This window comes from Phocoena phocoena, chromosome 2 (genome assembly GCF_963924675.1).
Source record: "Phocoena phocoena chromosome 2, mPhoPho1.1, whole genome shotgun sequence".
Taxonomy (NCBI): Eukaryota; Metazoa; Chordata; class Mammalia; order Artiodactyla; family Phocoenidae; genus Phocoena; species Phocoena phocoena.
Genome location: NC_089220.1, coordinates 177,204,505 through 177,220,794, shown reverse-complemented (window position 1 = coordinate 177,220,794; position 16,290 = coordinate 177,204,505). Strand labels below are relative to the sequence as shown.

Below are 16,290 nucleotides of genomic sequence, written 5' to 3'. Positions count from 1 at the left end.
GTGACTTTAGCAAGGTTTCAGCGTATGAAATCAACATACAAAAATCAAGTGTATTTTTATATAGTAGCAACAAATAACCAGAAATTGACATTTTAAAACTATTGTTAACAATAGCTCCCAAATAGGAAATATTTACAGATAAGTTTCACAAGAGATGTGTAAGACATGTGCACCAAAAGTTACAAAGCAATGCTGAGAGAAATTAAATAAGATGGAGAGACATGCTAAGTAATACTAAACAAATGGAAGGATATACTGTGTTCCATGGATTGGAAACCCCAATATTGTTAAGATGTCAGTTCTTAAATTGATCTATAGATTCAACACAAGATCAGTCATAATTCCTTCGGGATTTTATGAAGAAATTGACAAGCTGACTATAAAATTTGAACGGACATGCAAAAGATACAGAATAGCCAGCAACTCCAAAGAACAAATGGATTGACAGAGGATTGACACTACCTGACCCAAGACTTAATGCAAGTAAGTAGGTAATCAAGACAGTGTGGTTCTGGTATAAAAATAGACAAATGGAACAGAAATACACCCAGATAAATGGACAACTATGCAAAGAAAGGACAATTCTTTTTCAACAAATGATGCTGGAACAACTAGAAATCTACATGCAAAAGAAAAAAATGAACTTTGATCCATACCTCATATCATGTACAAAAGATATATTAAATTGGATCATAGGCCTAAATGTAAAACCTAACATTTAAAATCTTCTATAAAAAAGCACTGGAGGGCTTCCCTAGTGGCGCAGCGGTTGGGAGTCCGCCTGCCGATGCAGGGGACATGGGTTTGTGCCCCGGTCCGGGAGGATCCCACATGCCGCGGAGCGGCTGGGCCCGTGAGCCATGGCCGTGGAGCCTGTGCGTCTGGAGCCTGTGCTCCGCAGCGGGAGAGGCCACAACAGTGAGAGGCCCGTGTACCGCCAAAAAAAAAAAAAAAAAAAAAGCACTGGACTTCATCAAAATTGAGGACATTTGCTTTTTGAAAGACTCTTTTTGGAGAATGAACTAACAAGCTACAAACTGGGAGAAAATATTTATTTATAAATCCTGTATCTGAAAGAATATATAAGTCTATATGTATGTATGTATATCTCACAACTCAGTAATAAGGAACCAAACAATCCAATAAAAAATGGGCAAAAGATCTGAATATACACTTTACCACTTAAGATATATAAATGGCAAATAAGCATATGAAAGGATGCATTCAAGTAATGCAAATCAAAACTCAGTGAGATATCCGTTCACACCTATTAGAACGTCTAAAATAAAGGACTGACCGTACCACTTATTGATGAGTACGTGGCACAGCTGTCGATCTCATGCACTGCCAGAGTGGATGGAGATGGTTATAACCCCTTTGGAAAGCAGTTTACCGATGGCTTAAAAAGTTAAACATATAGCCGCCATATAACCTTGCCATTTCAGTCTGAGGTTTTACCCAAGAGAAATGAAAGCATGTGGTCTGTAAAAATAAACACCCCAAAACAAAACATTAAAAACATAAGAGCTTAAATTTTAAAGATTTGTACAATGCTTGGAAGACAAAGTAAAGGAATATTTGCAGAAAGTGTGGTGGGGTGTATGAGAGAAAAGAAAATCAGCGGATCAGTCTCAGAGGCCCCAAGATCCAAATAGAAGTTTCAAAAAGAGAACAAAAGGATCAGAGAGGAAAAAAAAATGATTAAAGATATAATACAAAAATATTTTTCCCGTTCTGAAGGACATATGTCATCATTAATGAAAAACAAACAAAAACCAGCACCAACCATATCATCATGAAAATTACAGAACATCAGGGATAAGAGAAAATCCTAAAGCCTCATTGTATGGGAAAAGCCAAAACAAACAGGTCACGTAGGAAAAATGCCTTTAAAATTCTAAGTAAAAATTATTTTCAAACTGTCGTTATAGAAACAACTGAGAGAGAAGAATAAAGATATTTTCCAACATGCTAACCCTCAATTTTTTTCCCTCCTATGTGCCTCTTTTACTCAGGAAGCGCTACCAAAATGATGGGGTGGACCAAGAAAAAGAAAACTGATGAGAAGGGCACTTCCTCAACAAGATAAAGGCCATGTATGGAAAGCCCACAGCTAACATCATATTCAGTAGGAAAAGCCTGAAAGCATTTCCCCTAAGGAGTAAGGAGTAAGACAAGGAATCTACGTTCGCCACTTCTATTCAACATAGTCCTGAAAGTTCTAGCCATGGAATTTTGCAAGAAAGAGAAATTTAAAACATCCAAATTGGAAAGGAAAAAGTAAACTATCTCTGGTCACAGGTGACTTGATCTTATATATAGAAAAACCTAAAGATTCAACAGAAACTGAATTAAATAAATTCAGCAAAGTTGCAGGATTCAATTTTGAACTTCACATTCAAAAATCAAATCTGATTGTAACACTCAAAAATCAGTTGTACTTCTATACACTAGCAGTGGACAATCAAAAAGGGAACGAAGAAAACAATTCCATTTACAATAGCATCAAAGAGAATAAAATACTTAGGAATAATTTAACCAAGGAGTCAAAAGACTTATACACTGAAAACTATAAACCATTGCTGAAAGAAGTTAAAGAAGACACAAACAAATGGAAAAACTTTCCATGTTCATGGATTAGAAGATAATATTGTTAAGATGACAGTGTTACACAAAGGAATCTACAGATTCAATACAATCCCTATCAAAATCTCAATGGTGTTTTTTGTGGAAATGGTAAAACCAAGCCTAAAATTCCTATAGAAAATCAAGGCACCCCAAATAACCAAAAGATTCTTGAAAAAACAAGGACAAAGTTTGAGGACTCACTTTGATTTTAAAACTAGTACAAAGCTATAGTAATCAAAACAGTATGGGACTGGTATACAGATAGACATACAGACCAATGGAACAGAATTGAGAGCCCAAGAATAAACCTTGAAATCTATGGTCAGTTGATTTTTAACAAGGATGACAAGACCATTCAGTGGGGAAAGAACAGTGTCTTCAACAAACGGTGCTGGGAAAACTGAACATCCATGTGCAAAGGAATGAAGGTTGTCCCTTACACCATATACAAAACCTAACTCAAGATGAATCAAAGACCTAAACTTGAGAGGACTAAAACTAAAAAATTCTTAGTGGAAAACTTAAGGGCAAATCTTTATTACCTTGGATTTAGCAATGGTTCCTTAAATATGATACCAAAAGTACAGGTAACAAAAGAAAAAATATATTAATTAGACTTTATCAAAATTTAAAATGTTTGTATACCAAAGGACACTATCAAGATGAGTAAAAAGATAACTCATAGAATAGGGGGAAATATTTGCAAATCTTCTACCTGATAAGGAATTAATACCCCCAATATATAAAGAACTCTGGCTCAACAAGACAATTTAATTTTTTTAATGGACGAAGGACTTGAATAGACATTACTTCAAAGAAGATATACAAATGACCAATAAACACATGCAAATATGTTCAACATCACTAATTATTAGGGAAATACAAATCAAAACCACAATACAACACCATGTTCACACTTATTAGGATGTCTATAATAAACACAAACATACACAGAAAATATCAAGTGTTGGTGAGGATGTGAAGAAACTGGAATCTTCATACATTGCATTGGGAATGTAAAATGGTTCAGCTGCTGCGGAAACAGCTTGGAAGTTCCCTCCAAAGTTAAACGTGGAATTACCCCCATATGACTGAGAAATGCCACCCGGACGTGTACACCCAAAAGAATTGAAAACAGGGACTCAAACAGATATTTGTACACCAATATTCATAATATTTTTCACAATAACCAAAGGTGGAAAAACCCAGTGTCCATCAACAGATGAAGAAAATTTGGTATATACATATATAGAATATCATTCAGCCATAGAAAGAAATGAAGTTCGGATACGGGCACGTCACGGATGAACCTTGAAAACATTACGGTACGTGAAATAGGCCAAAACAAAAGGACAGAATATTGTATGAGTCCACTTAGATGAAATACCTAGAATAGGTAAATTCGTGGAGACAGAAAGTAGATTAGAGGTTACCAAGAGCTGGGGGAGGAGGAATGAAGAGTTACTCCTCGGTTTCAGATGATGAAAAAGGTTTGGAAATAGTAGTAACGGTTGCACAACTTTGTGAATGTACTTCATGCTACTGAATGATACATTTAAAACGGTTAACATGGCACATTTTATGTACATATGTACTTCAGTGCAACAACAACGGAAAACTGGGGTCCAGGAAACAAGTGATCAAACGCCAGGAAACAAAAGGAATTCACAAAAAGATGACAAAGTGCCAGGATGAGAGCGACAGCAGTCTGACAAGAAAACGGGGCGCTCCACAAGCAGCAGCATCAGAAAGACGATGGACCTGATCAGTGAGCCCTGTGGGCTCTGTGGAATTGCCCTCAGCCTGAGGATCAGCCCGGAGCATAAGGGAACCACACTCGTGTTCCCTGCATATCATTTCTTACCTACATCAGCTTCAAGCAAAATTTTTTTCACAAAATATTACATTGACTGATTTCTTTGTCCAGCACTATTTCACAAACCATGGGAGACAAAAAAGCCCAGTTCTTATACACACGCAGTTGACACACTTATTAAGACAATCCAACTAGGTAGCAGTCATGGGATTACCAGAAAGGATAAAAATAATCAAAACGTCTAGGCTTCATTAACAGACCTGAGTCCCTTGTTCTTAGTGTAATTAATTCAAAACGGAAAATGAAAAAGTCCTATTTAGAAAGCACTTTGAAATATTACACCTGTCACCTAAAGAAAACCAGAAACATTCTTAAATTGCTACATTTACAGTATTTATTGCTTTATATTGTGGGAAACACTCCAATAATTGAAAGTACTGTCCAAAACAAGGCAGAATTACTCTCCAATTTTTGCTATAGAAAGTTGTAGCCAAAAAGTAGAATGCTATGAGAGTTCAAAAGAGACTGTAAAACTTACCTGTTGAGACATATTTTCGGAAAATATTGCTGATTTTTCTCTTAAAAGTGTGACAAGGTCTTTATAAATTTCTCCTTTTCTCTCATAATTAATTTCCCCCTCATCATCTGTTTTGCCCTTTGGAAGAAAAAGTTTGGTGCTATAATTAATGGATGAGCGATGTAAGAACCTGACCAATACATCACAACCCAAGCACAAGTATTGTTTTCTTCTCTAAAGGATCCATGCGGTAGTCTTTGTACACGAAATGTACAGGCACACCCTTCCCTCTTAATGTTACCTATTCATTCATTCATTCGTTCGTTCGTTCATTCATTCATTCGTTCGTTCGTAAGACTTTACCAAGTGCCCCCTAGATGCACAGGGCACGCTGCTGTCCAGCAGAGACCTGAAAGCTCCCTTCCCACTCCTCTCCTGTGAAAATGCATTATGACTTCAAGAGCTTTTGATGAAGTCATAGAAGGCCTGGAGGTTAGAATGTCACCACATAAAGGGCTGTGTTTCTGTTGGTCTCACCCTACCCCTGCTGCGTGTGGAGCGAGATTGCTATGGGCTCATTTTCTAGGGGTGGGACCTCTATGTGACCACCTGTCCCTCCACCTCAGCCTCTGTCTCTCCTCTTCTCTCTTTCCGTTCCTCATTTCACTTTGCTTTCCTACTATTACTCTTCCTTCACCCTGTATGTGTGTGTATTTGCACATACATATACACAAAAAAACTGTAGTGTTACATGTATAACTGTATATATATGTAAAACATACAGATACATGTAAACTGTCATGTGTTATACATTTTCTTATAACAACTGAACAGCTTCAGATCCTTGTCTTTCATTCTTTAACCTGAGAGAAACACTCAGATGTTTCCATGTCAAATAAAGGTGTATGTGCGTCAATAGCCTTTTACAGAAACAAAGGCTCCTTGCCCCACTCTGGAAGGCCCAAGAGAAGCATTCCTTTTTTCTCTAAGCTCTTATTTTCCGGTTAGAGATTTCGCTTTTCTAAAGCATCAAAGCAAACCAAAAGCAAATCATAGTTAGGCTGTCGGGCTCCTCTGTGCAGAAATAAGCCCAGGACTTATGGGACAAGCACGAAAGGCAGGTCGGAAGACAAGCCCCGCCGCCGAGAACACGGCCGCATGTCGAGAGCAGCCCAGGCCAAGGCTCCAACGGCACCCTGCGATAGCTGGGTCCCCATTAAGGATCTGGAGCCTCCCTGCAGAATTCTGCTGCGAGCCCCAGTTTTACATGGAAGACAGCAAGAGCCAGGTTTTCAGAGGAAGCTGAGCTCCTTCTAGCCAAGTTCAGTCAGCAGACGTGAGGCTCAGTGTCAAGGTTTTAATCCAGAGGATCCAGAAGGCCATGCATGTGCCGACTCTCTCAGGTCGAGGCCCACCGCCCACACTCTGCTTTGCGACCCTCGGGCCGGGAGCCTGCAAAGCTGTGTTTCTCCGCTGCCAGGCCGGCTGAGTCTCGGGCAGCAGGCGGGGAGAGGCCGGCAGAGGGAGGCCAGCGGGGGGAGAGGCCAGCGGGGAGGCTGGACGAGGCAGAAGGGACATGCTCCCTCCCACGTCCTGTCAGAGCCACCTAGCAACGGCCCCCCACCCGGCAGTGGCAGTTGCTCCCAGTAGCCACAGTTGGTTCTAATTTCCTCTGGAAGAACCCAGAGGCCCAGAACCAGGCTCACCGTGACCCCTCAGATACCCCACTAACACCCCGGGCCACCGTCAGAGGCCCAGGCCAGGCTCTGCCCCAGCCTGCCCCAGCGCCTGCACCACCAACACTAAGTGGGCGCTGCTTACTTCTCAGGGCTCCGGGGCCGGTTCCATGCAGACTCCTGGGCTCCGAGGGGACCAGCACGGCCTGGAGGTGACCATTCTCCAGACGTGTGAACCCACGCAAGCGGGGTCCGCGCCTCAGGGGTCTGAGTCTCCCAGTCTGCGCGGGCCCTGCCCGGAGCCGCTTAGGCCCCAGACTGAGGAGGCCCCAACTCCGGGGGCACGTCCTCCAGGCTCCCGCATGTGGGTCCCCTCCCTGCTCTTTCGTCTGTCCCCTCAACTCCTCCAACTGCTTCCGCATTACCTCGGTGCTCCTTTATCGACTTGTCTTTCCTTAAATACCTGTGTCATTAACCAGCACACTGATTATGTTAAAGAGGCTGTAGTTAGTGGAACGGGTCACTTTGAAGGCCATTTCCTAGAATACTGACTTAAGGACCTGCAAAGGGACACAGAGACAGCAAACACACAGCAAAGGGATCTGCATGAATCCCACAGAACATACTTCATCTTCTGTGGTTTTGGGATTCAGTCCTGGAGACATGCCTGCACTGACGGAGACCAAAGTCAATACGGTTTTTAAAAAATTACTTACACCATTTAAGAACACTCCTTCTCTGCTACAAGTAATGCACAAAGTTTCCGCATCATGTGGTTTCACCAGCACGTAACAAATTTCCCCTTGAATTTGTCTCCAAGGCGGGGCTCGACATCCATTTGAAAATTCGTAATCTGAAACCAATTATCAATTAAAAGGAGCTCCTTAACCTCAACTTGTAAAATAGGTTGGCTTCAAAAAAATAGGATTGAAATTTTAAGTTTTCATTTCTTAAACATTTAATGTAGCTACTGAAGCATTTTGAAAATATAATTATGAAAATATATATAATATAAAATGAACCTGAGGTGTACTCGATAGATTCCAAGACTGTCTTTTCTCCCTTTCCTGAGAATCGTTTAAGCAGCTCTACATCATTCTTAACAGTCCCTGGATTTAATCGTATTTCTCTGAAATAAATGTTTAGAAATTCATTTTAAATGCTTTAAAACAGAATCTACAGAAAACAACATGAAAACATTTCATTATATCAGGGGGAATATCTTTTTTTGTAATTCAAATATCAGTTAAATTATACAACAACAAAATTACAGTGAATTTTAACCAGGTTACAGTGTTATAACACTGTCAAAACATCAAAGAATCAGTGATTCGCGTTGAATGCAACATTAAATATACTCATTTCAATATTCACTTCATTTCTTAATGATAATTCCAAAGTACTAGAAAAGACTAGACAAATGAACAAGTTTTAAACTTGATAAACTACACAGTAATTGCATTATAATTTTTAAATTTATCTAATAGTTTGAGACTTTGAAAATAACAAGACCACTTAATGTCTTCAGAATTAGATGAAACTCCACTACAATGTTTTAGCCATGTTAACTGAAAACTGTACTGTTTAGAATTAGAAATCTTCATGCAGTAACTAAAATTTTATTCCAAAAAATGTAATGTTAAATCAATAGCAACCACTTCCAAACTTTATTTTTCTTGTGTCTTTTCCCTAAAGCTCTGAAAGTACTTTTTATAACCAATTTTTAGAGGCTTCTTTTTGAAAAAAAAGACTCACAAGGAAATATTTTTCAGAGAACGATTGAGTAGGTGCAGATCCAGCTGCTTGAGTAGCAGGGCAATCTTCATCTTAATCTCACTTTCAGGATCATCATCTTTGGTAATTTTATCAAGAATGGTTACTACAGATGAGTCTTCATTTATTTCCTTTATCATATTATAATCCAAGCCCAGGATTTTTGCTATGGGGTTTCTGTTTGCTGACCAAAAAAGTGAATTAAAAAAAATTATCTTTTTGTCTTCTATTGCAAGACAAACAAAGTGGAGCCCACTCAAATGTGTTTCTTTCATTAAGCTTTCTCTGATTGACCCAATTTGAATTAATCTCTACTTCTCAGATTTTACTGTACTTAGGAACTTTCTCACACCTCTTGAGATGTTTATTTTTACTATAATATCATCTCTATATGCTATCACCCTAATAGGACAGAAGCTAAGAGGTCTATTTTTTTTTAAGTTGACTGTGGGGCATTATTCAGAAGAGGCATTCAATCAATACATTCAGAATTGATTTGAAGATAGAGAAATACTGGTCTCCTTAGAAGAATGATCACTAGAACCGTGTGTGTGTGTGTGTGTGTGTTTGTGTGTGTGTGTACACCAGTGAACAGTATTCACAAATGCTTTCTCTCCAAAATAGCATGTTTTTCTCAGTCTACAGATCTACTGCCAATCTCTTCCACCTGTCTGAACTGCTTATATTTTCAATGTCTTTTGACATTAGTTGGGAAGACGAATCTAACCAGTATTCACGTACATGCCAAAATCAGAGTGAAAATTCTAAATACCAACTTGTGATCAAGGCTGAAAGTTGAACCTAGAGATGCTGAAAACAGAATTTAATAAAGGCCAAAAAATTATATGGTTGAAAATGAGGGAGAAAGGGGCAGAACTGTGTTTAGAAAGGAGGAATTCAACTCAGGTGAAAATCTATATGCATTTGGATGGGTTGGGGGATGCCTATGGGACTAATTCAGAAAGTCTGACCTGATGGGAAGCACGGCGACGGCACTAACTTTCCCACAGGACGCAGACTACCAGCAGGACAGTCCTGCGGGGAGCAAGGGAAGGAGGCCTGGGAACCAACCACTTAGTGAGCATCTCCACTCACCACCTTACGGCTGTCATCTCTAACGATTATGAAGATACTAGGTGAATTCTGGGGAAAGACACAAAGCTGACTTCCAAACTGCCAGGTACCACGCAATTTGGGCCAAAAACGAAGAGCTGTACCTCGAGCTCTTACAGAAAGGGCAAAATGCAGCAAAGGGTACATACTTAGCCAGATGGGGCACACGACACTCTATGGATTAAGTTTACATATTAAGTTGAATTTAACGAACAACCATGCGTCTATTGACTCTTCTTAAATTCACTCTTATTCTCAGGATTTCATCCCTCTCAGAAAAGTAGCTTTGATGTACAAGGAGAGAAGTCAAGATGTAAAAAGAAGCTGCTGTTTTAAGGTTCACATCTTAAAGAAAAAGGACTAACTTTCCACCTCACAGCCCCGGGCAGTGGCAAAGAATGATGAGAGACAGATGAGGGACCTTATGCCTGGGACACACTGGTCACACGATTCCAAAGAAGCAGAACACATATATGACATAATTACCTATTGTCAGGTGTTTCTACTCGTAAGAAATACTTAGAGCCCAATTATAGCAGGTGATCAATCACGTTCTTTTTTGCATGTTAGATGATTAGACAATAATAAGAACGTTATATAACTTTAGTGAAGAGGAAAAATACTTCCCACTGAATGAATGTAACTATTCACAGAAAGCTGTGTATTTCCACAACGCAAAGGGCTGAGACAAAAGGCAGGTGAGATTATTATGGGCTGTATGCTAAAGCAAGAGGCTACATTCATTTTAAAGGAAACAAATCACCATCCATCACAGCAGAATGCAAGATGAGAGGGTGGATTCTGGTGCTGGCCCTGGACATCTGTTTTTTCCCCGACATGAACCTTAAAGGCATCAGGTCTTTCCAGGAGCTAAGAAGGCTCTCTTTAAACGACATACTAAAATTAGAAATCTCGAAGCTTACTAATGGTAAAGCATTAGGCTTCTCATTTAAAGTAGAAATCTGATATGAGCATAACATTTCAGCCAAAATAAATCAACGACATTTTTAAATCAAGAAATCAAGTTGAACGTAGTACTTTTTACCTTTTAGGTTAGAGAACTTTTTTCAAGAGACTGTAAGGAATGATTCCCTCCCCCGCCCCCAAGATTAAGTTTCTGAAAGTGCAAATCACAGACTGGAGTGTAAATATCACCTTCAATACATGCTTGTGCTTCCTTCAGCTTTGTATCTGTGGCAATATGTAACACACGTGACAGCTGCCCAAAGCTCCTAATTTTGATCTGTGGTACAGAGAGAAATAGCAAAGGCTGTGCATTGTTATCCGCTTCTTCTGACTCGACTGTTGTTTCACTAAAAAATGGAAAAAAAAATTGTTTTCTGAAAGCTTAAGGTTAACCTGGAGGCCAGGAGAAGTTAAATTTAAGACATTTCAACAAATTATTTCCATGTCTCATGATAAAGCACAGAGAATATAATAAATACCTCTTGTTAGAAAGTCATCTATTTTCCCACTTTCATCCACACTCAGGCCCTTAAATCCCCAGACTTATTAGCAACGTGATATACCCAGGAAGAAAATTTTTAAACAATTTCTTGAATACCTATGTGAACTCAATCACAGTTTTGGGGTTTGTTTTTCTAATAATGCATTGGACATGTTTTCAAAAATCACTGGTTTTACAGAACCTTTCATGTTTTATGGCTTTCTAACGTTATTTAATTTATAAAATTTTTATACCACAGTAATTAGTGGTTAGGAATTTTCTTGGCTACTCTGTTTACGAGCAAAAAAGCTATGGAAAAAGACAAACTAGATCCCCTCAGTGGAATATTTTCCCACTCCAGACCTCCAATTTGGTTTACTTTAGGATAACAAGCAATCTTTCTAACTAGGCTTTTTCCTGATCAGAAATTATTAGCTCTCCTAGATTGGTGTTTCTGGCCATTTTAACTTTTTTAGGTTGGCATTTCTAAAAGACTAAGATGTTTTTATGGCAGTGATACATCTCTAGATTTCTACCACTTACAACATTACCTAAACTGCATAGCTTTTCACTGCATACTGATATCTCTGGCAAAACTGTCCACATCTTAAGACCTGATATTTTAAATTGTAACACAGATAAATAGCTGTGAAATGTTGACACTCAAGACAATCTACTACTATTTCATAAATGAAGGAGCAAAATGTTTTTAGACTTGCCAGGGACGTGCATCGTTTACAAAATGTATACTTTCCCAGGAATAAAGCTTTTGGAAGAACGCCCTAAGGATCGAGGAGCTTTCTTAGAGGTCTGCTCTGCGGCTGGCCACTGGTGCTGAGCGGAGGAGGAAAGGACGGAGACACAGGCAGACTGAATGCCCACAGGACCAAGCTCCTGAACTTGAGAAGGTGAAACTCCTGGGGAGACCAGGATAACGGCAGGGCACAGGACATTCTCGTTGCTTCTGCCAGCGGAAGCCTGCAGCTGAACAGACAGCTAAAACGCCAGTGATGGAGAGGACTGTCGAAAAGCAGCCTCCCGTTTCAGGCTCACGGTCTGCTGGCGCTGAGGAAAGAGCTCTTTGGAAGAAAACTGCTGTAGCCACCTTGATAAGGTTAAGCAGAATGAAAGAAAGAATAAATGAAATCCACCGACCTGATCAAGAGACTTTTAAACTGGAACTGCAGGAGGGAGCTAAAAATACTCAGCTTATGCTATAGAGAGCAAGAAAAAAGGTCTGATTTATTTAATCCCCAATGTCAGGTTCCACGTCCAGAACATAGTAATTACTCCACAAATAAGTCTATAGGTGAGAAACTATGTAGCAATGCTCAGGGATAACCCAGAGTTCAATAACAGAACTTTGGGCCACTGACCTTTATACTGTGACCTTGAAATTTTACCAAAATACGATAATTATTGTCTCATAAAACAATACCACGTTAAGGCTGGAGATCATGTAATTCAGCCTTAGTGATACTGATCAGAAAACTAAGGACCAAAAAGGTATGAACTGTGTGTGAAGTGTGCATCACTAGACGAGGAGCCCTTGCTCAGGCGTCCTCGTCTCAGCCACACAGAACTCGTACCGGCATATAACTTGGTCCCGACTCATGTACATAACTGAGACACAGCAGACTGCGGTTCACAACTGACATACAGCGATATTAAAGCAGACGTGATTCAAAAAGCATAGTTCTCCCAAAGGAGAGAACAGGTACCAACATTTTCACAAAGCAATTCTGAACGCTCACCCAAGCTACATTCTAGAGACTCAAGCGCCTCAGTTCTGTGCACCCCCCGCACATGGCGTCACCACTGAGCGGTGTCACTTGTCCTTAATTTACAGTGGCTTGGGCTTCATTCTGAGGTGTTTTAGGAAGATTGCTAATCTCATCCTGTGTGACAAGAACAAAAGCAATTGGAAATGGTAATAAGAGACCTATGACTTCCATTAAAATGAAAGTAGAGACATTTTCCCCTCAAAATCGAACGTGGAGAGGTGATACTACAGGACGAGCCGCTGCACATGGGGAATGAGTCTAAAGGAAACGAGTGAATCCAGCCACGCGTAAAGTCCTGTGCTTATCTAGTCAATTAATAACCATCCGCACAAAAGAAGGTGGCAGGTGCAACGTACAACCTCCTCGTTGTGTGACTGAAGGATGGGTTTCAACGTGAGATGCGATGAGCCTAAATCAGAAGAAGGCTGATCACAACTGCGCTGACGGCTACAGAGAGTGCGTCTGGAGATGCACAACATCTGCGGAGAAGTGAGGCCACAAGTATAAACACAGCCCCCAAAATATCTGCGGAGATCAACAAAAATTGTATCAGTATAGATACAATTGACTTGTTTTGGAACAAGAGGACTGAGGGAATGTATATCCCCAAGAAGAATCTGCCTCTATTCTAAGACATGCAAGGATATTACTGTTTGGTAGCAATGCGTCCAGAGACTCTAGGCTTAAATTCCTCACGATGACTTGGCTATCCACACGGACTTACAGACATGAGTCCTGGCTAGTGGGTCCCCCACTTTAAATACATGAGTAAATGTGTTCTAAGGTTCAAGAGCTGAGCAAGAAGAGTGCACATGAACCGAAGGGGGAAGCATGAGGCGGTGGGGCTGTTTCACAACACGCTCTTCTTGCCTTTGAGGGCACCCCGGGTTTACCTCACTTCTTTTTTTTTTTTTTTTTTTTTTTTTTTTTGCGATACACGGGCCTCTCACTGTTGTGGCCTCTCCCGTTGCGGAGCACAGGCTCTGGACGTGCAGGCTCAGCGGCCATGGCTCACGGGCCCAGCCGCTCTGCGGCATGTGGGATCCTCCCGGACCGGGGCACGAACCCGTGTCCCCTACATCGGCAGGCGGACTCTCAACCACTGTGCCACCAGGGAAGCCCTACCTCACTTCTTATGTTGCTGGATGTAGCAGACACCAAGTGGCTATGGGTTGCTGACAGTTCCTTGGGGTATGGTCAAGACCTGGATATGAAAGCATCTGGTATTCTCCATTATTACCAAAATCTCAGCTGTATCTTTTGCCTTCTTCGGGGCAGTCAGTGCCTACCTGGTTTTCATCAAGACACACAGACACATTCCTTCCTATGCAACAAACGCTGCTATCACACCCCTCTCATCCCTTCCAGCATCAAAGGTATCATCAACACAGGTCAGAAACAAGAATGACGGATAGAAAAGTTGGCCTACGGAAAAGCTGCATGGCAAATTTGACAGAAGGAAGACAATCAAGGGGTAGTTGGTTCAGAATATACATGGTGTCAAAATGTCAAAACATCCTGCTTGAGGGAACACTGTATCTAGAGACTGTATGCAGAGATACAAAAATAGAAATAAAGCAAAGAAAACTGGACAGGGATAGAGAAATAGTGATACATTATATGTATGTCAGCCCCCCTAACTAGGGCACAGATGTGATCACGTCTGCACTCGTACACAAAATTAGCACAGAGGCAAGATACAACAACAATCTTGGCATCTCTTCTGACATTTGCTTTAAATCCATCTTTGCACCAAGTAGTTCACATGTTTTTAGTTGATTTTACAGATGAGTTCATCTTTCAAAACTTAGAAAAAACAATGTGCGATGCTACACTGAACTTAGGTGGGAGCAACGAAGCACTTTGGGAGAAAGTGACCATAAGCACCGTTAAAAATATGATTAAAAAAAAGATTTCAGAAAATTCAGAGAGAAAATAGATCATGATACCAGAACTAAAGAGCTTTTGCAATACAGTTCAAGAATGGTTTTACAGTTCTAAAAATTAAACTCTGAGTTTATTCTCACAAATAATCCCAAAGGGAAAAAATGGAAAAGGCATCTAGAGGAAACTTTGGCTAGTTAGAGAGCTGTTTTTGAAAAGATCAGACTTTAAAAGTTCACAGGCGGGCTTCCCTGGTGGCGCAGTGGTTGGGAGTCCGCCTGCCGATGCAGGGGACGCGGGTTCGTGCCCCGGTCCGGGAAGATCCCACATGCCGTGGAGCGGCTGGGCCCGTGAGCCATGGCCGCTGAGCCTGCGCGTCCGGAGCCTGTGCTCCGCAACGGGAGAAGCCACAACAGTGAGAGGCCTGCGTACCGCAAAAAAAAAAAAGTTCATAGGCAAAACCAAAGAGGGACAGAGATACAGAAAAGAGTATCAGAATGCCTGGAGTGACACATAAACTGAGGATGTGACCAAAAAAAGTATATATGAATTTATATAAATTTATCATCTACAGTTGTAATTTATACTTATATATCAATATTTCATATAAGTATAATATAGTTATATAAACGTATGTAATTTACATAAGATATATATTTAGCTATGTTCAAAAGACATAAACTGGTAGCCCATTGTTTGAGGTGGAGATAGGATTTTTTGTTTTAAATCTCAGATTTGGAAAGTTCTCATTTGAGGACAATGCTAATTGTTAGGAAGTTTCTCCCTTATGTTAAGCAAAATGTACCACTCTCCCTCTGCCACCCCATAGATTTTACAGATTTAAATATCAGAAGGGATTTTGTCTATATCTGAGATCACAAAATCAATGCCTAGTGGCATCTGGCAGTTCATAGGAGTGGAAAGACCAGTCTCAAAGCAACAGCAAACGTTGGGAGTGTGGTGACCTGGAGAACACATCCCCTATGGAAAGAAAATTCAAATTTAAAAATTAGTGTGTTGGCCAAACAAAATATCCTCAGATTCCACCCGAGCGCCTCCGGTTTTCTGAGATTTCTGAGATTCACAGAGGTTAAGCGACTTGCCCCAAACCTACAACCAATCAATAAAAAACGTGCAACTGAAGACATTAAACTCTAGAAGCAATTCACTGGCTTACCTGACAACATAACCCGGTCCAAAGGCTGAGGGGTCCAAATTGGTTTTCCATTCCAGTGGTTCTACAAAAACATAGTTTGCCTCTTGGGGATGTTTCCAGATAAAACTCTCCACAAACAAAATAATTTCCTTCAGTATCGCCTCATTGAGAGGGGTAGTTTCCAGGGCCCTAGCCCCATGCCCCGCAGCCGTCCACTGCGCGGACCTCGTCAGTGCCGCGCCCATGGGATCCCACGATGCTCAGACCCGAGCTCAGCGCGCACACTGCGTCAAGGCAGAGAGAGAGACAATAGCGTCCACCTTTCCCCCGGAACATTTCTCATTTTCAAGATTTTAAGCTAGCACTTACCCAACCCGCATTCTGCTTATTCATCTCAGAGGTGGATTTTTTAAATTATCCAGTTGCTCTTCAATTCAATAAACAGTCAACTTTCCCTGAACCAGCGCTAAGAGAAACTGACGAGGACGTAAGGATT

General features: G+C 40.7%; 1 protein-coding gene across 1 annotated transcript in view; it reads right to left on the bottom strand.

Annotated features, from left to right (window-relative positions):
- The window catches only part of ODAD2 (outer dynein arm docking complex subunit 2), a 196,002-nt gene extending 179,963 nt beyond the window's left edge, over positions 1-16,039 (bottom strand). The window contains exons 1-6 of the mRNA XM_065871968.1: positions 15,816-16,039; positions 10,679-10,836; positions 8,393-8,594; positions 7,660-7,766; positions 7,354-7,490; positions 4,983-5,099 (exon numbers count right to left, since the gene is read on the bottom strand). Coding sequence (XP_065728040.1) covers positions 4,983-5,099; positions 7,354-7,490; positions 7,660-7,766; positions 8,393-8,594; positions 10,679-10,836; positions 15,816-16,039 — 945 coding nt within the window. The remainder of the gene's footprint in view (positions 1-4,982; positions 5,100-7,353; positions 7,491-7,659; positions 7,767-8,392; positions 8,595-10,678; positions 10,837-15,815) is intronic.
- Positions 16,040-16,290: the final 251 nt, after the last annotated feature.